The sequence below is a fragment of the Lepus europaeus genome, chromosome 18 (assembly GCF_033115175.1).
Source record: "Lepus europaeus isolate LE1 chromosome 18, mLepTim1.pri, whole genome shotgun sequence".
Lineage (NCBI taxonomy): Eukaryota > Metazoa > Chordata > Mammalia > Lagomorpha > Leporidae > Lepus > Lepus europaeus.
Genome location: NC_084844.1, coordinates 58,792,724 through 58,816,136, shown reverse-complemented (window position 1 = coordinate 58,816,136; position 23,413 = coordinate 58,792,724). Strand labels below are relative to the sequence as shown.

Here is a 23,413-nt window from a genome sequence, read left to right as displayed (position 1 = left end):
GCTTGTTTGAGAAAGCACAAGAAACCAGAGGCAGAAGCAAGAGGCCTGGGGTTAGGACTTGGGAGTGGAGGGTAGGCGTGGGGAAGCACAGGGTTAGCTGGGAATGGGAGAAGGCAGAAAGGGGGAGGTCCCATGGAGGAGTGCTCAGAATTTGATGGCTTGAAGCCGGGCAATTCCTATCACGAATGAGACTTGAGTTGTGGTCAGATATGTAGGAGGTGGGGTTGTGGCACAGCTCGTTAAACCTCCGCTGGTGACACTGGCATCCCACATCGGAGTGCCAGTTTGAATCCTGGCTACTCTGCTTCCAATCTAGCTTCCTGCTTATGTGCCTGGGAAGGCAGCAGAAGATGGCCTAGGTATTTGGGCTCCTGCCACCCATGTGAAGACCAGGATGGAGTTTATGGTTCCTGGCTTTGGCCTGGTCCAGATTTGCTCGAACCTAGATGTTACTGCTATTTGGAGAGCGAACCAGCAGATGGACGCTCTCTCTCTAGCTCTCGCCTCTCTCTGTTATTCTACCTTTCAAGTAAGCAAATCCTTTAAAAATAAAGGGTAAAAAATGAAAAAATGTATAGAAAATGGAATGAAAACTACAATTATTTTGCTGGAAAACATCTTTAAAATCCATGCATAGTTTTTTCATAATACACATTTCCCCTGAATACTTTGAAGAATTTTTTAAGAAAGCTTTTATTTAATGAATACAAATTTCATAAGTACAGCTTTAGGAATATAGCAGTTCTTCCCCGCATACCCACCCTCCCACCCCTACTCCCGTTCCACCTCCTACTCCCTCTCCCATCGCATTGAAGAATTTTTTTTTTTCTAAACTTTGAAACCCATTCATCCGAGAAGTCTTCAAAATATTCATGGAAAATGTGCATGATGAACAAATCCATGTACGGATTTCAAAATAAACCGATCTTTTAATTCTGTTTTTTTCCCCATGAACTTGTGGAAGGACCCTCGTGTATAGAACTCTCCTACCTTTTGCATCATAGGTGGGCTGCCAAACCTAACAGGGGGTTTTCTGAGATTTTTGCATGGAAACTTAGAGGCCCCAGATCAACACAGACATAACTGCGCTGGTCCCTTTTGTGTATATTTCAAAGAAGCAAGGAAAATGGAAACCATTCCTCTCCCTTTCAATTTCACCCACACACCTGTCTTGGTCTTTTGTCCATCAGGGTTCAGTCCAGACTCTTCTGATGTGCTTTTCTCCCCTGAGAAAGACTACAACTCCAAGTCTGAGACCTCACACGTCTACTGGGCTGCCAGACCCAGGCCTGTATCCTTCCCTTTGTCGAAAGGCTCAGGAAATCAACACACCCCCTCGGAGAATACAGTAAAAGCATTGGACACTGGTACGTCAGCTTTTAGCAAGAATGCTAACATAGGTTATCCTCAACTTAGATGGTTTGACTAACAGTTTTCTTGACTTCAGGCTGAGCATGTCTGAATATAATCCCATCATCAGTTGAGGCGTGTATGGACTTATGGACTTAAGTTGGTTTCTGATTTTTTTTTTTTAATCTAAAATTGGTTTATCAGGGTACTAAATTCATTCATGACTTAGCAGTACTTTTGACGTAACAGTGGGTTTTCTGGGGAGATATAACCCCTCGTAAGTTAAGGAGCATCTGTCTATATAAGATTGGGAATTCCCAAGAGCTTTGGAGGGGCTGGCAGGGCAGCAGCACCTGGGGATGGAGGATTTGGGGAACTAACATCCATTTAGCACCTACAATGTCAGGCTTTTTGATAGATATTTTCTCCTTCATTGACTCCTGAAGATTGACAACAGGAAGAGCCAAGATTAACATTGGTCAGTACTGCCCCCAAATCCATGTTTTAACATCTCTGCCGTGGTGCCTCCAAGAGACGCTGGAGAGAGGTAGAGATCTGAAGTCTCCCCTGCCCCAGGCCACAGTTCTGCCTCTAGCCTTTAAGCTCTGACAGGTGGGCACCTTTAGGTTCAGCCTACTGGTGTCTACTTTGACAGCATCGGATTCAGTCCCGAGGATGAGACTGAAGCATTTGGGGCATTTGGTCCCTGCCTTCAAGGCCCTCCTGAGTTTTTGAAGCAACAGATAGATGAAGGGTCTTCAAAAAGTCCCTGAGAAATACTCATTATGAAAAAAGCTATGCACAGACTTCACAATTCTTTGCACCAAAAGTAACCTTATCTTTTAATTCTAGTTTTCCCAGAGCTCGATGTATCACGACAAGAATGCCTTCTGAGAAACATGTCACTAGACAATTTTTAAAAAGATTTATTTATTTCCTTAAAGTCAGAGTTACACAGAGAGAAGGTGAGGTAGAGAGAGAGAGAGAGGTGTCTTCCATCCGATGGTTCACTCCCCAATTGGCTGCAATGGGTGGAGCTGTGCTGATCCAAAGTCAGGAGCCTGGAGCTTCTTCTGGGTCTCCCACATGGGTGCAGGAGCTCAAGGACTTGGGCCATCCTCCACTGCTTTCCCAGGCCATAGCAGAGACTAGTGGAGCAGCCGGGACTCGAACTGGCGTCCATATGGGATGCCAGCACTGCAGGTGGCGGCTTTACCAGCAACGCCACAGCGCCGTCCTAGACAATTTTGTTGTACTGTGAACAGCATGGAGTTGACTTACCGAAGCGTGTGTAGCATAGCCTTCAACCCATTTAGGCGGATGGATGCCATTGTAGATGCAGTCCAACATTGACTAAAACGTTACACGGTGCTTAACTGCACACGGAGTGACCACAGAAAACACAAAGCATAGACTGTAAGCCACTTAGGGACAATTTCAAATTCCCAAGATACAGCAGTATGATAAATACCCACACGGTCATCACCCAGCTTCCACAGTTACCAATATTTTACTCATTCTCCCTTGAAAAATTTGTCTAACATTCTTTCTTCCTGGAAACTCCAGACGATACCATTCCCTTTCAGACTTTGATGCTACTGAGCTGAAGAATCTGAAAAGAACTTGCGTGCCTGGCTCAGCAGTTTCCGCTTCTCACAGAGCCGAGGAGGTGGACTGTGATGAGTTTTATTTTGGGGGCTAGCTTTGCACGAGGGCTGATTCTTGGCCTGGAGTGACGGCAGGGACCACTCAAACATGCACCCTTCTCTGGCTTCACTCTAGCGGGACCATGGAGGAGTTCACTCCAGTGTATCTCGGAGATGAATAGGCTGTTTACTGGAAAAGCAAGCATATCCAAGCCAGGGTTCGACCCCTATAATCTGCTCATGAGCGTGGACGACATCAGAGACCTGTCTTCTGGGTGCAGCAAATACCGGGACTTTATCCGCTACTTGCCCATCCACCTTTCCAAGTACATTCTAAGTATGTGGGGGTGTCGTAGGGGGCTTCTCAGAGACCTCTAATCTGGACCCAGTTCTGGGGTTTCCGGGTCCATCTGTATCTCCCTTCCCTCTCCCCCAGGAATGCTGGATAAAAATACCCTGAACAAGTGTGCCTCTGTGAGCCAGCACTGGGCCGCCATGGCTCAGCAGGTCAAGATGGAGTTGGCCATGCATACTTTCATTCAGAACCAGGTTGCCGTGTTGCAGGTACTTGCTGGCTGGGAGGGGAACAGTGGGACACCAGCCTCATCCCCATGTTGAGGTTGACCTGAACCTGAACTTTTCTGTCTCCCTGGTAGACCCCTGGCTGTCCTCCGGCTCCACATGTGGCCTTTGTACCTTCTTTGGCTTCTGCAATCACTTTTAAATTCTTAGTCTGGACTGGACTTCCCGTGGATCCCCCTGTACTCTCCCTTTGTCATTGCATCTAGCAGGGACAACATGTATGGAAACCTCACGGGCACAGAGTGGCAGAGTCTTTCCAACACTTCACACAGCGGGGAATTACATCCCCACTCTCCCAGGATTTATATTACTATTTACACAATAAGAAAGACACAAATATGCCTCTGGATCAGTCTGATAGGATACACAGAAGTTTACAAGGCCTCCAAGTACATGTTTGGGTTAAAATGCAATTTTCTCCCTAATAGTAATTATCTCAAACATTTTTACTTCTTGGTTTCTTGGTCTAAGGCTAACCCTACATCATAGATTCCTGATGGCTTGGATTTTTTCCCAGCAGAGCTAGCTGACAGGGGATGAGAAGAAGCAGGCGTGGCGAGGCAGACTGTCATCTGGAATCTGCTGACCATTTCTTGCTGGTCTTCCGCCAGGCATTTGGTATCCATTATCCTCTGCACGCAATGTCTGCGTAATTGGCCAGGTCTTGGCCTGCCTTCCTTAGCCAGGGCCTATCCATCTTTCAGTTTTTGCCAAGAAATATTTTTTTTTCCTTCCTCCTGGGGAGTAGGAACAAAGAGTAACCAATTTTCTGTCTATTTAAAACTAATGTAAAATTTTTTCTTTAATATCGTCTATAGTTATCAAGTATGATATGAGGTTTTGAAAGTATATACATAGTGGAATGGCTAATTAGATAACCAACAAATGTATCATGTCACATACTTCTCATTTTTGTGATGAGAACACTGACCATCCACTCTTGACCCTTTTCAAAAATAGAATATATTGTCATTAATTGTAGTCACCAGGGTTACAACAGATCTCTTAAATGTATGCCTCCTATCTGACTATAATTACATATCCTTTGACCAACATTCCCCCATCTTTCGCTCCGGACCCCAACTACCCCAGGAATCATCATTATACTCTCTACTTGTGTGAGCTCAATGTTTTTAGTTTCAGCATGTAAATAAGATCACGCATTTTTTACTTCCTGTGCCTTGTTTATTTCAACTTAATATCCTCCAGGAACACCCGTATTGCAAATGATAGCATTTCCTTCTTTTTCAAGGCAGACTAGTGTTCTGTTGTGTGTCCACATCACATTTTCTTTATCCAGTCACCCACAGATGGGCTCTTTTTTTTTTTTTTTTTTTTGACAGGCAGAGTGGACAGTGAGAGAGAGAGAGACAGAGAGAAAGGTCTTCCTTTTTGCCATTGGTTCACCCTCCAATGGCCGCCGCGGCCAGTACACTGCGGCTGGTGCGCCGGCGCCGCTAGGCGGAGAATTAGCCTGTTGAGCCACGGCGCGGGCCCCAGATGGGCTCTTAAGTTGATTCCCTATCTTGGGTATTGTGAATGATGCTGTGATGAACACGGGAGTGCAGGTATCCAAAAGTAGCATTTTCTGTTTTTCGTTTCTTTCCAGGGATGCTTCATGAGAGGAGTAGATCGTAATTATGCCAACAGACTGTCTATCCCAGTTCCTAAAATGGTAGAGGATGGCAAGCGCACGCATACGAAAAATCCAAAATTGAAACTGAGGACAAAGGTGCGTCCCAGTGGGATCCAGGGCAAATTGCGGCGAAAGTCACATTTTTATGAGCCATTGGAAGCCTGGATTTCAGACTCAGCCTGCAGGGAAGGGCAGAGGATCCTAGCGAGGATTCCTTGTTCCCGAAAGGAGACCAGAAGTTCTTCCGTGTTGCTCTTCACTTGCAAGTCACTTCCGTTCCTTAAGTTTTGATTTCCTCATCCGGTAAATGAATGGATGGATTTCGCGTCCTCTCACGGTTTTCCCTTCCTTCAAACCCCATGGCCATGTCCCGTGTCTATGGCACCGGGTCATCCAGTGCAGAGTTCAGAGGCCAGGAGCAATGTCATCAGAGCTGGGATCCCGTAACCCCTGTCAGCCCACACATCTCATGCTACCCCAGTCTGTTTCTCAGGAATGAGCACAACATGGGGGCAGGATCAGGGTTTGGAATGAATTCAACCTCCTCAATTCTCACGGTCAGGTTCATCCTCTGGGATGGAAGAAGAGGAGACCTCCCCACCAATTTGGGGGCAATAACGACTACATTTGAGCTCCATGCTACGCCTATCTAGGAATGGTTGTTATTCCTAAAATAATCAGATTCCTGCTCCCTTTTCCCTGTTCAAATTCCTTCTGTTTTGAAGTCTATTTAAATGGCTGAAAAATGATACTGAGGGGTGGTCTGACTGTGGCTTTCCATAAGGTAACTGTATGGGATAAAATTTGAATTTGAGAAGTAGGAGCATCCAAGGAGACCTTCTATTTCATATGTCTGTACAGAATGGACAGCTCACACAAATGAGGGCGGGGCCATTGTGGGTAAAGGATGGTGAGATGGTGACGAACTGGAGACCTCACTCTCCAGCTGAAGGGGCTACTTGCTACTTAGGTGTAGCTAATTATTTCAATCAGGGACTATAGATCCTGACCTGTCAAAGCATACAATTATGCCTTCAAGAGAAGAGAAAAAAAATCTGAATTATCAAGTGAAATCATTTCTGAGATGCAGGAAACAAACTAAAACCATCAAGGAGGAAAAAAAACCAAAAACCCACAGGCACCAAAGAAAGCACAAGTTTGCATCTCATTTGACCTTCAATTTTTCATCTCAGACCTGGTCCATGATCTGATTTTACAGCTAGAACCTGAAGCTCAAACAGGCTGAGCTCTCCCAGCTAGTCAAGTGACAGATGTACAGGAGACCTGCTCGTTCCAATCTTGTTGCTGCTTTATGTATGACAAAAACGAACATCTGTCTTCCATAGGGGATGTAGTTCATAATGGCCCAACAACAACAAAAAACTACACAGGTGGGGTTGACATTCCAGGAACTTAGAACTTAAGAAAAGGAAGCAAAAGAGGCAAAGCAGTAGGGAGACTAGAAGAAAGCAGGTGAAGTAGCAAGACGGAAGCAGTGATGGGGTCTTTTAGAAAAGGGTGAGGCTGGATGCTTCTGAGGGGCGATACTCACAGTAGGCGCTCCACTGAGCCCACACGCTATGCCTGGAACAATGCTGAGATATTTGTATGCACCACTTACTTGATTTGACCACAAGCCAAGTAGATATCATTGCTCCCAGTTTATGAATATGGAAATGAGGGCCATGGTCTTAGAAGACTTGCTCAGGTTCATTAGCAGAGCTGGGACTTGAAACCAGGTCCTTTTCCTCTCAATGACTCCACCGCTCATAAAACTTAGGAGAGAAGCAAGAGCCAAGGGATTCTCACCAGCGAAGCCTCATTTAATTCCAGTGGGGGCTATGGGAAGCTTCCTGGACACTGGCGAGGAGGAAGACCGGCAGATCTTTCTGGGGAGAGAATTCTAGGTGGGCAGCACTCCTTACTTAAAGTTTGAGAAAGAGAGAGAGAGAGTGAAGGGCAGCGGTCTCTCCTGGGGGAAGAGTCTAAAGGCATGGAGGAGACTTCAGGGGTGTGTCCAGGGGGACTCTCAGATGCAAAGGTGGTGCCCTGGTTGGCTCTGCCTTCATGATAAGCTCAGGTTGCGCTTTATCTCCTGCTAGTCTAGTGGGAGTGTGCCTTGCTGCTGTTCGAGGGTGGACTATGCTTGGGCAGCACCTAGGCCAGAGTTTAGCATGGCTGGCGTGCCTTAGCTGCGCAGAAGGTGTGTGAGGGAGCAAGGCGGGTATGGAGGGAGCGTGGGAGGGAGTGAAAGAAGAAAGGAAAGAAGGGAGGAAGGATTGGGAAGCCAAGAAAAGCACCCCGATTGAGATGTGATAACACGTACTTCTCTGCCCCGAGTCCCAGACACCTCATCCGTAAAATGATGAGCACACTTTGTGGGTAAATGGTTTGTTTTGTGAGGCAGCTGTGGAGATCAGTGGCAACTGTGGATGCACAGGTGCACGACATTGTTGAAGCTCAAGTGTGCAGAGTGTGTGGCAGTCATTTCTCATGTGGCTGAAGTTCCTGTGAGCATGTTTTGTACCGTCAGGTGCACGCCTATAAATGTGAAATCTCAGCTTCACTGAATTGGCTTGTCGAAGGCCACCTATGACTTTGTTCCGTGAGCAAATCCCGGACAAGCTCATGTTCAAAAAGGCTGGGAGTGGGATTCAGCCTTGAAAATTCATGGAATCAGAGCGCATAGGAAATAGAGATGGGAGAAGAGCTAGGGCCTTTGACTCAATGTTTTCTAACTCGGGGATTACTTTGCTGCCTCGTCATTGGTCCTGTCCCATCACCACGTGGCGGCAGCCACCCTCTTCAGAGAACCATCCTTGTATCTTTGCCAGGGGAGATTCTAGGGGGCATGCAGACCCTGATAAATTTCCTACCATACTCTAACTCCACAAATTCACTTGTTAGAATGACTACAACCTGTGGACTGCGTACCAGAACCAAGAAACTCAGCAGATCCAGATGGAGGAGAGAAATGTGTTCTGCGGGACCTACAATATCCGCATTCTCTTTGACACGTAGGTACTGGGGTCACGATCTCCATCTTCAGGGGGCTCATAAATTACCCAACCCTTGTAGACATGGAAAGGTGGTCCTTGTCTCACCTCCAGCTCCATCCTCAAACTTGCATGAGATCTCATTTGGACAACAGGTATTTGATTTTGCATCATTCAGGTAGTGGGCAGAAGACACTTCCCTTTTATAAATTTTGGGGTATACTAACCAAGTCTTGTGATTGAGATCCTTTGTTGGAATACAAGGGCACTTCAAAATGCTCATGAAAAAATGGAATTGGAAGATAAGTTTATTTTGGTGTAAATTTTTTTGAAATCCATGCATACCTTTCTCATAACATGTACTTTCCATGAATTTTTTAAAACCCATTGTATATACCCACTAGATATTGGTTAAGATGGGAAATGCAATATGTATAGGGCTTTATAATTGTTCTTCTGACTTTTTAAAACAGATTTATTTATTTGAAAGGAAGAGTGACAGGGAGAGGAGAGAAAGAGACAGAGATCTTCCATCAGCTCTGTCTCTCCCAGATGGCTGCAACAGCCAAGCTTTCGTCATATCAAAGCCAGGAGCTGGGAACTCCATCTGGGTCTCCTATATGGGTGGCAGGGGCCCAAGTACTTGGACCATCTTCCACTACCTTCCCAGGAGCCTTAGCTGGGAGTTGAATTGGAAGTGGAGCAGCCAGGATTCAAACAAGAGCTCCTGTATGGGATGCTGGCATTGGAAGCAGCAGCTTAGCCTGCTGTGCCACATCCCTGGCTCCTCGTCTGAGCTCTTCCATGATAAAAGGTTTCCATGGCCAACCAAGTTTGGGAAACGCCACACATACTAGTCTCTCTCTTGGGAATTTAGCACACACGAGCAGATTAAGAAAACTTTTGTCCTGTATCTTTAGGCTTTAAATCCACCTGAAATGGAAGTTTGTTATGGGGTGAGATAGGGATCCACTGGGTCCAACTGAGACTGGACTTTGCCTTCTCTGGTTGAAAGGCCCTGCATTTTCCTTTATACCAGCGCTGTTGGTGAAGGTCACGATGCTAAGTTCCAGGAAGGATACTAACTCTTCTTTCGTGTTTAATTCTCCTCCTCTCCCCTGGCAACTCAGGTGGGACCAGAACAGAGTCATCCACTACTCTGGGGGAGATTTAGTTGCTGTGTCATCTAATCGGAAGATCCATCTTCTGGATATCGTACACGTTAAAGAGGTACCCGTCGAGTTCCGAGGCCACGCAGGGAGCATTCGGTCTCTTTTCTTGTGTGAGGAGGAAAACTTTCTCCTGAGCGGCAGCTATGACCTAAGTATCAGGTGAGCAGCCTAAGGAGATCACGAACCCCACGTGTCACCTAGGGCCTAACCTTCACAGCATAGTCTTTGCCTAATGGTCAACACTATCTTGGACATGTTTAAGATCCTCCCTACAGTACAGCCATGATGACTGTCCCCTGTGGCGCCTTTTTAAAGTTTCACTTTACACTCATTATTTCTAGTTTTACCTGTCATCCTTAGGTCTGAAATCTACCTAATACTGAGTTTTGTTATGGCATGAAGTAGGAATCCAGTTCCTTCTTTTTTTTTATAAGATTTATTTTATTTGTTTGAAAGGCAGAGAGACACAGAGTGAGAGGAAGACAGGAAGAGGGGGATCTTCCATTCACTGGTTCACTCCCAAAATGGTCACAACAACCGGAGCTGAACCAGGCTGAAGCCAGGAGGCAGGGACTCCATCTGGGTCTCCCATGTGGGTGGCAGGTGTCCAAGCACTTGGACCATCATTTGCTACATCAGTAGGGAGCTGGATCAGAAACAGAACATCCAAGACTGAAAACGGTGTTGTGACTTGGGATGCTGGAGTCACAAGTAGCAACTTAACCCACTGCACAACACTGGCCCCTTCCTTGGCTCCTACCTTGTGCATCCGCCTTATGTTTCCTTGAACATCCACGCTACCATCTAGTTGGGGGCTTCTAGGTCTGGGCACGCATTTTACTACTTGCTTCTCTACCAATGGATACTTCGTCCCCTACGCATGATGTTGGCTGAACATCTTCCTATTTGTCTCTGATTGCAGAGACTAAGATGTTCTCTAGGGATGTGCTCCCAGGAGTGGGCTAGCTGAGGCACAGGTTAGGCAGCACCTAACCTAACTAACAAGTCCAGAATGACCCACAGGTCTGCACTGTCTCGCAGCAGGTCTCCTGTGTCTGTGCGTCCAGACCTCATCCAGCTTTCACATTGCTGCCAGATGAATACGTGCACAATCATTTCTGTTGCTCTGATGCTGAAGAGCTTGCTCCTTTCCTGCACCATTATCTTCTTTTGTAATGTTTCATTTTTTAAAGATTTATTTATTTATTTGAAAGTCACAGTTACTCAGAGAGAGAAGGAGAGGCAGAGAGAGAGAAAGAGAGAGGTCTTCCATCTGCGGGTTTACTCCCCAGATGGCCACAATGGTCAGAGCTGTGCTGATCCGAAGCCAGGAGCCAGGAGCTTCTTCCGGGTCTCCCACGCAGGTGCAGAGGCCCAAGGACTTGGACCATCTTCTACTGCTTTCCCAGGCCACAGCAGAGAGCTGGATCTGAAGTGGGGCAGCTGGGACATGAACCAGTCCCCATATGGGATGCCGGCACTGCAGGTGGTGGCTTTACTTGCTACGCCTCAGCGCTGGCCCCGCAGTTATCTTCTTTTGTAAACTGCCCACTGTGTCCTCTGTCAAGTTTTCTACCCAGACCACTCAGTTTTCTTATCCATTTGCAGTTCCTTGCATTTCCTTATAGATCTTGGTCCCTTGTCAGTTTTAAAATATCATCTCTCGCTCTTCCATCTGTTAACTTTGTGATTGAGCCAGAGGGTTGTTTTGTTTTTTTTTTTTTTTTTGACAGGCAGAGTGGACAGTAGAGGGAGACAGAGAGAAAGGTCTTCCTTTTTGCCATTGGTTCACCTTCCAGTGGCCGCCGCGGTAGGCGCGCTGTGGCCGGCGCACCGCGCTATTCCGATGGCAGGAGCCAGGTGCTTCTCCTGGTCTCCCAGGGGGTGCAGGGCCCAAGGACTTGGGCCATCCTCCACTGCACTCCCTGGCCACAGCAGAGAGCTGGCCTGGAAGAGGGGCAACCGGGACAGGATCGGTGCCCCGACCGGGACTAGAACCCGGTGTGCCGGCGCCGCAAGGCGGAGGATTAGCCTAGTGAGCCGCGGCGCCGGCCAAGCCAGAGTTTTTACTACTGATGTAAGAAAATGGATGAGTTGATTAAACTAGTCCCCCTCCCCCCACCCTGCCAAACTCACATCTTCTCATTTCCAAGTCCCAGAGATCCTTTCCGATGTTTTCTTCTATTGGCTTTATAGTTTTGCCTTTTGCATTCAGTTCTCAATCCACTTGGAGTTCATCTTTGTCTGTCGTGTTAGTTAGGGTCTCCATTTTATCTGTTTACTTTTCAATAAAGTGAGCAGTTTCCCCACTCCATAGCAGCCGGCCGTGTCTCCCACTGCTTTGGGTAATCCCCTGACAATTTCCTATATGTGCATCAGCATGTCTGAGCTCTCCATTCTGGTCCATTGATCTGTTTCTGGTCCATTTTCTGTTCTTGCATCAAAACTATTTAAAAAATATTTTAGAATACTTATTTATTTATTTTGGAAGTCAGAGTTACAGAGAGAGGGAGAGACAGAGAGAGATCTTCCATCTACTGGTTCACTACCCAGATGGACACAACAGCTAGTGCTGGGCCAGGCTGAAGCCAGGATCCAGGAACTTCCTCCAGGTTTCCCATGTAGGTAGCAGAGGCCCAGATCCCTGGGCCATCATCACTGCTTTCCCGGGCCATTACCAGGGAGTTGGATTGGAAGTGGAACAGCCTATAAACTTTGTAATTCTATTGCTATTATTTTTTTTCCCACAGGCAGATTTAGACAGTGAGAGAGAGAGGGACAGACAGAAAGGTCCTCCTCCTTCTGTTGGTTCACCCCCAAAATGGCCACCACGGCTGGCATGCTGTGCTGATCTGAAGCCAGGAGCCAGGTGCTTCCTCCTGGTCTCCTATGTGGGTGCAGGGCCCAAGCACTTGGACCATCCTCCAGGCCACAGCAGAGAGCTGGACTTGAAGAGGAGCAACCGGGACAGAATCCGGCGCCCCAACCGGGACTAGAACCCCGGGGTGTCGGTGCTGCAGGCAGAGGACTAGCCTAGTGAGCCGCGGTGTCAGCTTATTGCTATTATTAATGGCATCTTACTTTTCTTTCTATTTTCAGTTTGGTTATTCCTGGTATAGAGAAAATGTTACTGGTTATTGTAATATGATCTCGTGTCCAGTAACTTTGCAAACCTTGTCTCAGTAGTTTTAAAACCTTGGATGTTGATTTGGTTTTTCTGTGTAGATGGTCTCATTAACTGCGAATAATGGCAATCTGCCTTCTTTTCTAATGCCTTTACTGCTGTCTCTTATTTCCTTATATCTTTGCTTAGCTTTCCTGGGCCCTGGTAACCAGTAGTGGTAAGAGTGGGCATGCTTATCTCGCTCCCCTTGAAGAGAATTCAGCTATGGTTTCTCTGTTAAGCACAATAGCTTGCTGTTATCACTTTGGTTTACGGGTTTCATTAAGTCAAAGGAGTTTCTTCTATTCTTATTTTTCTTTCTTTTTAAGATTTACTTATCCATTTTGAAAATCAGAGGGGGTGGGGAGAGAGATTCCATCTGCAGGTTTACTCCCCAAATGGTTCAAATGGCTAGAGCTGGGCCAGGCCAAAACCAGGAACCAGGAACTCCATCCAGGTCTCCAACATGGGTGGCAGGGGCCTAAGCACTTGAACCATCTTCTGTTGCCTTCTCAGGTGCACTTGTAGGGAGTTGGATGGGACTTGGAGCAGCCAGGACTCAAACTGTACTGCTATATAGGATGCTGGTGTTGTATATACACAGGAGAATATTTACTAATCATTTATTATGTGCCAAGCCTCATGATAACTCTACAAGTACTGTTATTATACCCAATTTGCAGATGAAGAAACTGAGGCACAGAGTAGTTCAGTAAGTTATCCAGGATTGCACAGCTAGTGAGTGATGGGACTGGACCTCCAGCAGCTGGTTCTAGAATCTTATTAGCGTACCACTGTCAAAAGACCCAGGCAAGCTCAAGTGGAAGTCTGTGTTAATGACTTGAGACATGGCAGGCATGTTTTCTTACTGAAAAACAGCACAGCTCATGTGTGTTCCCATGTGCCCCTTAGCTAGGTTTTAGATGCACATAAAGTATTTTCCATCTAAGTGACTGTTGTCACTCATTTGAGAACCAGCTCAGCCACTGAATCGGAGCCATGGATTCTAAGCCTGGTGGTCATCCAAGGCGGTGACGAGGGTCATCAGGGACCCTTCCCCCTGAAACCAACTGACACCTGTCAGGCATTGTCTATGTGCTGGGTATTGTTCTATTGCCACGTGCATTAGTGCAGGCCTTCTCTGCCTCAGCACCACTGACCGACACGTGGGGCTGGCGGGGTCTTCATCATGGGGGCTGACCCGGGTGTTGTAGGGGGTGCAGCAGCCCCCTTGGGCTCTATGCACTTCCTTCCTCACCTATGATCACAAAAAAGTCTCCAGACATTTCCAAAAGGCCCCCGGGGGTAGAAGTCACCCCTGGCTTACAATTGTGATATTGAATTCTACACAAAAACCCCTATGAGGTAGCTCTTATGACCATAATTCCCATTTTCTCAGGAGGAAATGAAGCTTACACAGGAATTAAGTAACTCTCCCAAAATTACGCCAAACAGATGTTGCAACTGAGATCCAAACCCAGGTCTCTGAGTTTAACCATGAAACTGCTGCCTTCCAGCTACCTACTGACCTAATGGGCCTCCATGTAGAATGATCTGCAAGTCCCTTGTAAAATCTCAAGAAACTTTTATTTTATTTTATTTTATTTTTTGCCCGATTCCTGCAGATACTGGGATCTGAAAAGTGGGGCTTGCCTCCGAATCTTCAATGGCCACCAGGGGACAGTCACGTGCATGGATTTATTTAAGAACAAGCTCGTGTCTGGAGCAAAAGATTGCCAGGTGAAAGGTGAGAGAAAGCAATGCCTTAGATTTTCAAAGAAGTTTCTCCAAACCCATGCGTTACCAAAATACTTGTGTCTACAGTTATAGGCAATCATTTATTCTTCCATCCACCCACCCATCCATCCATCTTTGCATATATCAATCTAGCCCATCAACAACTATTTGTTGAATACTTACAATATGTTAGTTAGACACTGTGTTAGATGTTAAAGAGAAAAAAATATGATATGGTTATTTAGATGTGTTTTTAAAAAAAATTTCACTAGGCTCGTAGTCTCCTAATGGAAGCATATATATATATATATATATATTTTTTTTTTTTTTGACAGGCAGAGTGGACAGTACAGTAGAGGGAGACAGAGAGAAAGGTCTTCCTTTTTGCCGTTGGTTCACCTTCCAATGGCCGCTGCGGTAGGCGCGCTGTGGCCGGCACACCGCGCTGTTCTGAAGGCAGGAGCCAGGTGCTTATCCTGGTCTCCCATGGGGTGCAGGGACCAAGAACTTGGGCCATCCTCCACTGTACTCCCTGGCCACAGCAGAGAGCTGGCCTGGAAGAGGGGCAACCGGGACAGGATCGGTGCCCCGACCGGGACTAGAACCCGGTGTGCCGGCGCCGCAAGGCGGAGGATTAGCCTACTGAGCCGTGGCACCGGCTTGGAAGCAGATATATTAATATATAATGGGGGACACAGTAAGTCCCTGTGAGGACAGCTACCATTTACTGAGCACCCATCACGGGATAGGCACTGGGCCAGGTGCTTTACTATCACTTTAATTCTCCCACGAATCCCATGAGGTGGCTATGGATGTGAAATCCAGAACCCAGAGAGCAAAACAACTGGCCCCCAATCAAAGATGTTGTATGGTGGAGAGGATTTGAACCCACGGCTGGCTGGCTTTCAGTCAGGGGTCCTAACTGTAGGCAGAGTTCTAAGGGACCACAGAAATAAGAGTCCATTAGGGGAGGCTCCATGTAGAAGTGTGGTCTTGAGATTGGGTAGTTTCACAGGCAGGGTGTTTCCAGAGGAGAGAACAGCAAAGGCAAATGATTGGAGTAGGAAGTGTAGTCAGGGAATTTCTCCCTGTGTGAAGTGGCTGGACTGCAGTGTGTGGTGTTGGCACTAAGGCAGGTGTGTGTGTGTGTGTGTGTGTGTGTGTCTGGGGCCATTCAGGATCATGGCACTAAACTAGACTTCACCCTGTGGGACATGGAAAAGCCATCAGTGCATTTGAGGGTGGGAATGGACACAATGGAGTGTGTATTTTCCAAAGATGACTCTAGTGAGAGTTGGGAAGAGGATTTGGAGACCGGGTGACCCACGTGGGGGAAGAGGGGACAAGGTAAGACACTACTCAGTCTAGAGAACTGTTGTGATGTCTCCTGAATTCCCGAGAGCAAACAAACAAACAAACCTCAGAGGGATGTGACTTAACGTTTGATCGCCCAGCCAGAGGAGAATTGGCAGAACTTAGCCACCAGCTGGATGGGAAAAGTGAGGAAGATAGGGGAGAAGATAGTTAGTCCAGGGGTTGGTTTTTATTTTTATTTATTTTTTTAAGATTTATTTTATTTATTTGAAAGGGTTACAGAGCAAGGTAGAGCCAGAGAGAGAGATAGAGAGAGGTCTTCTATCCGCTGGTTCACTCCCCAAATGGCTGCAATGGCCAGAGCTGAGCTGATCTGAAGCCAGAAGCCAGGAGCTTCTTCCCGGTCTCCCACATGGGTGCAGGGGCCCAAGGACTTGGGCCATCTTCCACTGTTTTCCCAGGCCATAGCAGAGAGCTGGATGGGAAGTGGAGCAGCTGGGACTTGAACTAGTGCCCATATGGGATGCCGGTGCTGCAGGCTACAGCTTTAACCCGCTGCACCACAGCACTGGCCCCAGACCAGGGGTTGGTTTTTAAAATGCTGGCCACTGGGTGTATGGAAATCCCATATTGGAAATAGAGTCTGCAGGGAAAGAGCAGGGTAGGGCAAGGAATGGGGGAGGAGGTCACAGGTTCGATTCTGGACATGCTGAGTGTGGTAGACAAGATACTGGCCAAAGATGATCCCATGTTAATGCTTGAAACCTGCGACTGTGCTACTGTGCCTGGCAAAGGAGCCCTTGCAGATGTGATCAAGGACCTTAAAATGGGGAGATTATCCTGGATTAGTGGGGTGGGGCCACTGTAATGGGCACATGAGCCCTTACAAACAAAGAAATGCTCCTGGCTGTGAGCAAAGGGAGCTGCGACCATGGAAGAACGGTCAGAGAGATGCAGCGTTGCTGGCTCTGGAGGTGGAGGAAGCCAAGGAAAGTGTGTGGCCTGCAGAAGCCTACACAGAGGGCGAGGAAATGGATTCCTCCAGAGTGTCCGTCCGTGGAGGAGCCCATCCCAGCCGACACCTTGATGTGTGACATCTTGGACTTCTGCAGGAGAATCGGCTCCTGCTGTTACAGCTGCTCAGCTTTAGGAGTTTGTTTTAGCAGCTGTAGGAAGCTGGCGTGTGTGGCTGACATTCCTGAAGACACTCAGGAGGCAGATGCGGGTGTGCTCATACTAGACTGGGGCTCTGCACCTGCGGATTTGGTACTTATCAATTCTGATTGATCTGGTTCCAGGACACGCCCCCCAAGCCCCTCAGATGCTAAATCCTCCAATGCTCTAGTCTTTTAACATAAAATAGCATATTATTTAAAAAAATTTTTTTTGTTTATTTATTTGAAAAGCAGAGTGACAGAGAGGGAGAGGGGAGATGAGAGAAGGGAGAAGGGAGAGAGGAGAGGGGAGAGGGGAGAGGGGAGGGGGAGAGGGGAGAGGGAGAGATATCTTCCATCTGCTGGTTCATGCCCCAAAAGGCCTCAACAGCAAGGTTTGGACCAGGCTGAAGCCAGGAGCCAAGAACTTCATCCAGGTCTCCCATACAGGTGGCAGGGGCCCAAGTACTTGAGCCATCATCTATTACTCTCCAAGGTGCTTTAGCAGGGAGCTGGATCGGAAGCAGAGGAGCAGGGACTTGAACCAGCATCTGACAGGTGTTCCCCACAATGCTGACTCTGCATAATATTTACATATAACCTATGCACACCCTCCTGTGTACTTTAAACCATCTTAATTACTCATAAGACCTAATGCATGTAAATAGTTGTTATACTGTGTTGTTCAGAGAGTAATGACAAGGAAAAAAGTCTATGCGTTAAGAACAGGTGCAATTTTTTTTTAAAAAAAGGTATTTTCAATTTAGGGTTGGTTGAATTGCATGCAGAAGGTCTGACTTATGATGAAAGGTGGAAGCCCCAGCTGTGGATGAGATTTCTCCAGCAAAGCAGGGAAAAGTGAGCAGAGAACAGAAGCAAGGAACCTGGATCGCACAGCACCTTAGAGGCTGCAGGAGGGAAAGGTGTGGGAAAAGGACAGTGGAGTGGGCTTACAAATGCAAAGACTCAGAACTAGGGCAGGAATATTGCTCCTCCCTGCCCATCTTCCTCCATTTGACCCAATATTGCCAGGATTACTTTGAGGAGTGCACCGGGTTGAGGGGGGGCACTGTCCAGGTGAGGGTTTGAAGATGGAATGGAGCCCAGGCTAGGAGAGTCTTTGAGACTCCATGGGGCCAGGACTTGGAAGAGAGGATTTTGCTTCAGGTGTAAAATTTAAGGGAGTACCAAACCAAACCAAACCAAAACCCCCAACACCAACTTAGTGGTAAAGATACTTCCATCTAGGGGCTGGTGCTGTGGCATAGTGGGCTAAGCCTCCACCTGCTGTCCCGGCATCCTTTATGAGTGCCAGTTTGTGTCCCAGCTGCTCCTCTTCCAATCCAGCTCTCTTCTATGGCCTGGGAAAGCAGTGGAAGATGGCTCAAGTGCTTTGCACCCCTGTGGGAGACCTGGAAGAAGCTCCTGGCTCCTGGCTTTGAATCAGTCCAGCTCCGGCCATTGCGGCCATTTGGGATGTGAACCAGTGGATAGAAGACCTCTCTCTGTGTCTTTCCATCTCTCTGTCTGTAACTCCACCTCTCAATAAATAAATAAATCTTCAAAAAATAATAGTACCTGTCTTTTGAAGGTGAGTTAATGCATGACAAACACTTTGAATGTTACTGTTAGTGCTATATGTCAGTGATGGCCATTATTCTGTTTGTTTTATGGCCTGCAGGAAAAGGTATTTTGGGGGTTGATGAAGCCGAATTCAATGTTTTCATCTCTGAAATTGTGATGCCCACCTATCTACTCTCCTCCCCACCCAACACCTATGGTACCCAGGCTGCTGCTCTCACACGAGCTGTGCTGAGCAGCATCAACCCACCCTGGCCATGACAATTCCCCCATAAGATCCAACATTCAGATTCAGAGATCCTGAAACATCTAAGTGAGGATAGGCAGCTTTCTTCTCCTTCGAGCCTAGATGGTACGGACCAGAGAGACAATAGCAGGGAGGAGTGGTGACATGAAACACGTGTCATGATTTGCGTGAAATCTACTCAGTAGCAAGCATTTTGCAAGCGTGAAGAGTAGGCTTCTTGGAGGTGAACTGTCTAGCACTTGGACTCCAAGGCTAAGTTCCAGGTTCATGGCCAAAGCCTTCTGCGTTGTCAGTTCTCCCCAGGGGTCAGGGAGCACCGCGTGGGAAGTACCTGAAGCTGCTACCAGGCCTGGTGCAGGCCTTCTGGGGTCTGGCTAGATGGGCTCAGTGGGACTTTGCTCCTGTGATGGGGAGTACAACTCCACTGAAAACCTCCTCCCATTCTCTCTGTCCCCTTCAGAATGGGATGTAGACACAGGAAAGTGCCTGAGGACGTATAAACACAAAGACCCCATCTTGGCCATCAGGATCAACGACACCTACATCGTGAGCAGCTGCGAGCGAGGGCTAGTCAAAGTGTGGCATGTTGACACGGCCCAGCTGGTAAAGGTGAGAGGGCAGTGGGCTGGAAGCGGGGAAGGTGAGGTGGTGCTGGTGGGGACTAGATCATCCCACAGCAGTTGGCTGAAGCAGGGAAGGCTCCATGGTGGGGGAGGGGTGTCATTCTGGCCCAGTATAGGGATCTACTCTCCACATCATAACCCACGCTGTCATGGGGTTGGTGGAAGAAGGCTTAGCTTGGCTTACGTGGGCCTTTTAACAGTAGCAGAGTATGTTGACTCCTTCTGGGTTATTCTACCTTGACTCTGGCATGTGTTGAGTAGGTGAACATAGCACCCTGCCCCCCTGGAAGGAAACACTGGAGGATGCATCAATGAGCAAACATTTTCCTCTCCTTATTCTCTAATGAAGTAAGAACACCAGCTGTCTTGGAAGTGACTTGGAGGTGTCTTAGCCCACTTTCTGTTGTTGTACCAGAATACCTGACATCTGATAACTTATAAAGAAATGAAGCTTACTTGGCTCAGTTCTGGAAGCTGGGCAGTCCCAGAGCACGGTGCCAGCATGTGCTTGTATGTGGTGAAGGCCCTCTGGCTGGGCCATGACATGGCAAGAGCATCATATAGGGAGATGGAGCCAGCGAGCCCGAGAGAGCTAACAAGACCATTCCATGAATCTATGAGTGGATTAATCTGTGATCATGGTTCATTCATGGAGGCAGAGCACTGCCAACCCAACCACCTCCCAAAGATGCCACCTCAAAATATCATTAACGTTTGACTCGGAGGATTGAGTCTCCAACAGCGTCAATTCTGGGGCACACACTTAAACCACAGCCGGCGTTCACAAAGCATGTTCTTGCCGGACTTGAAAGCCCTGGTCTGAGTGGGTGGTAGTGAGAAAGCATTTTGTGCCAGGAATACAGGATCACTGTGAGAAGGGGCTGACCTGGCTTCCCACCAATCTTGAGACTGCTGTAGAACCAGCATTTGCAGGCACAGGGATGGCCCTGGTGCCCTCCATCCAGGTCAAGTCCTGGTGAGGAGCTGGGTTGGAGTAGTTTACCCTTAAAGCAGGGGCAGTGGCAGCTGATCCTCCTGGGTTCTCTGGGTTGATAGGGCCTGCCCTAGCCACAGACCCAGCAAGAATAAGGCCTCTCTGATTTCCTTCTTCCTTAAATAGGGGGAGAACGATAGGGATAGGGATAGGGATAGGGATAGGGATAGGGAGAGGGAGAGGGAGAGGGAGGGGGAGAGGGAGGGGGAGGGGGAGGGGGAGGGGGAGGGGGAGAGGGAGAGGGAGAGGGAGAGGGAGAGGGGAGGGTCTTCACTTGCCTTGAAGAACAGGAGGAGAGGAGTCAGCTCAGGGACAGACTGAGTGATGGAATCAAGAACTGGCAGAGAGTGGCTTTGGGGTTCCCCTACAGAAGCCTCTAGCCTTGACTCCTTGTAGGAGTCAGTCTGAGTTGCAGAGGGGCTGAGAACGGTGGCATTGTTTTCTTGCAGACTCTCATAGGCCACGAGGGAGCCGTGAAGTGCTTGTTCTTTGACCAGTGGCATCTCGTCTCGGGAGGCAGCGACGGCCTGGTCATGGCCTGGAGCATGGTGGGGAAGTACGAGCGGTGCCTGATGGCCTTCAAGCATCCAAAGTAGGTGTTGGTGATGCCAAGTCCACCAACGCGGCATGGCCGCCTTCCACCGCCAGAGCTTAGCCGGCCACCTTTGGCACAGCTGTCCCTTCTGCTGCCCGCTGACCCCATGTTCTCTCTGCCCCTTTCTCATTTCATCCATCTGTTACCCACATTCTGCCTCCCCCATCTCCTCTATTTGGCCTTTCCCCTCTTCTACCCTCTCTTGATTCTCTTAAGAAATAACCACATTAGATTTGAGGGCCAGTGTTGTGCAGCCAGTTAAACAGTGGCTTGTGATGCCGGCATCCCACGTGCATGCTGGTTTGAGTCCTGGCTGCTCTACTCCCAATCTAGCTCCCTGCTAATGTGCATGGGATAGCAGCAGAAGATGATCCAAGTGCTTGGGCCCCTGCTACTCATGTGGGAGACATGGATGGAGTTCCTGGATCTTGGCTTTGGCTGGGCTCAATCCTGGCTGTTGCAGCCACTTGGAAAGTGAATCAGTGGATGGAAGATCTCTCTCTCTCTCTCTCTCTCTCTCTCTCTCTCTCTGTCTTTCCCTCTCTTTCACACTATCACTCAGCCTTTCAAATAAAGGAAATAAATCTTTAAATGGACTTAGAAAAGTTACTGAAATCTTATTCCTAAGCTACCCGTGATAAAGTCATCTCTTTTACTTATTAGACTTACAAAACATCTCAAATAATACCAATTCCAGTAAAATTAAAATTCTTGGGATTGGTCTTTATCTTAGGAAGCTAGTGCTCAGAGAAGCTTAAAATGGTCCAAAGGGTTTAAAAATAAAAATAATAATAAAAAAAAATGAAGGGTTTTTTTTTTTAAAGGAGCCTATACTTCCAAGTCTGTGGGTCGAATTCTATTCCAGTTCTATTCCAGGATAGCAAATGGACTTCATTTTACAGGGCAGTTCAAATTTAGTGGTGGTGGCTGCTTGGAGGCAATGAAGTATTCTGAGGTCACAAAGGGGCTTGTTTGGAAAGGGCATTGTGGCCAGTTAATGGTTCTGCCATGGTCATGGTCAGTTAATGGTTCTGCCATGGTCACGGTGTCCTAGGCTGCTCCCGCACAGTCCTAGGCAATTCCAACAACGCTTCTTCCCTTGAGTGTGTTACAACTAAATGCTGATCTTGATTGATTAAAAGAGCAAGTACATTTTCCAGGGGACTTATCTGAGGATACTTGTTTCGTAAGTTATGGCCATAGATTTCCTTATAACCTCATGGGAAGCTTCTAAAAATTTATTTGAAAGGGAGAGAGAGAGAGATACCTCTTCCATCAATGGGATCATTCCCCACCTGCCCACAATAGTCAGGGCTAGATCAGGCTGAAGCCAGGAACCAGGGCCTTCATCCAGGTCTCCTATGTGGGTGGCAAGAACTTAAGTGCCATATGCCATCACCTGCTGCCTGCCAGGTACATTAGCAGGAAGTTGGATTAGAGGCACAGAGTAGCTGAGACTCAAACCAGCACTCTTATATGGGATGTGTGTGTCCCAAGGGGTCGCTTAACTCATTGTGCCACAAGTCCCATCCCCCTCATAGGAGCCTTTTCTGCAGGCACACTGGTCTTGAGGGAGGATATGTGAATACTGTTTATATTTGGCATGTGACTGCCTTATTGATAGGCACTTGGGCCATCGTCTTCTACTTTACAGGCTCATCAGCAGGGAGTTGGATTGGAAGTAGGGCACTTGGGACTCGAACTGGTGTTTATATGGGATGCTGGCATTGTAGGCCTTGGCTTAACCCACCGCACCACAACTGTCACATAAAGACAACTGTCACAACTGTTACATAAAGAGGAAAACTCTTCTACCACAGAACCTCTGTCTCAGAGTTGGGGTACCCAATAAGCCGACTAACTTATGCTTAGGGTAGCAAGGTTATTGTATTTCTATCTTGGAAAAAAAATAGAATGTTGTTGGACTTTTCAAATGTCTGTTAGGACCTGGAAAAGTCTTCATCTGGCCCTAGGATCTGACAGAGGCTAAAGCCTAATGGTATGGCATGGACGTCATCCTTTTAAAGAATTTTTTTTTTTTTTTTTTGACAGGCAGAGTGGATAGTGAGAGAGAGAGAGAGACAGAGAGAAGGGTCTTCCTTTTTGCCGTTGGTTCACCCTCCAATGGCTGCTGTGGCCGGCGCATCGTGCTGATCCGAAGCCAGGAGCCAGGTGCTTCTCCTGGCCTCCCATGTGGGTGCAGGGCCCAAGGACTTAGGCCATCCTCCACTGCCTTCCCGGGCCATAGCAGAGAGCAGGCCTGGAAGAGGGGCGACCGGGATAGAATCCGGCACCCCAACCGGGACTAGAACCTGGTGTGCCGGCGCCACCAGGTGGAGGATTAGCCTGTTAAGCCACGGTGCTGGCCAGATGTCATCCTTTTAAACAACTGTAGCAATGACCACACTCTGAAGACATGAGCACTTGCCTTCCCAACAAATACATATTGAGGACACACTATGCCCTAGGTGCTGTGTGAGGTTTTGGGCATGCGATGACAAATAAGATGTGAGTTGTGCCCAAGAGAAAGAGACAGTATACCTGAAGGTTGTATATGAGTGTGGGTGGGAGAAGATAGAGATAAGCAATGGTCTTTTTGGAGATTGGAGCTCATGAACTAGAC

General features: G+C 47.7%; 1 protein-coding gene across 4 annotated transcripts in view; it reads left to right on the top strand.

Annotated features, from left to right (window-relative positions):
• FBXW10B (F-box and WD repeat domain containing 10B) overlaps window positions 1-23,413 on the top strand; it is a 34,300-nt gene that overhangs the window by 1,711 nt on the left and 9,176 nt on the right. For 3 of the 4 annotated variants that reach the window (XM_062216801.1, XM_062216802.1, XM_062216804.1), the window contains exons 2-10: window positions 1,191-1,367; window positions 3,133-3,333; window positions 3,433-3,560; window positions 5,188-5,310; window positions 8,122-8,231; window positions 9,341-9,541; window positions 14,171-14,292; window positions 19,039-19,187; window positions 20,645-20,787. In XM_062216801.1, the coding sequence (XP_062072785.1) occupies window positions 1,191-1,367; window positions 3,133-3,333; window positions 3,433-3,560; window positions 5,188-5,310; window positions 8,122-8,231; window positions 9,341-9,541; window positions 14,171-14,292; window positions 19,039-19,187; window positions 20,645-20,787 (1,354 nt within the window). The remainder of the gene's footprint in view (window positions 1-1,190; window positions 1,368-3,132; window positions 3,334-3,432; window positions 3,561-5,187; window positions 5,311-8,121; window positions 8,232-9,340; window positions 9,542-14,170; window positions 14,293-19,038; window positions 19,188-20,644; window positions 20,788-23,413) is intronic. The other variant, XM_062216803.1, reaches the window with a different exon arrangement.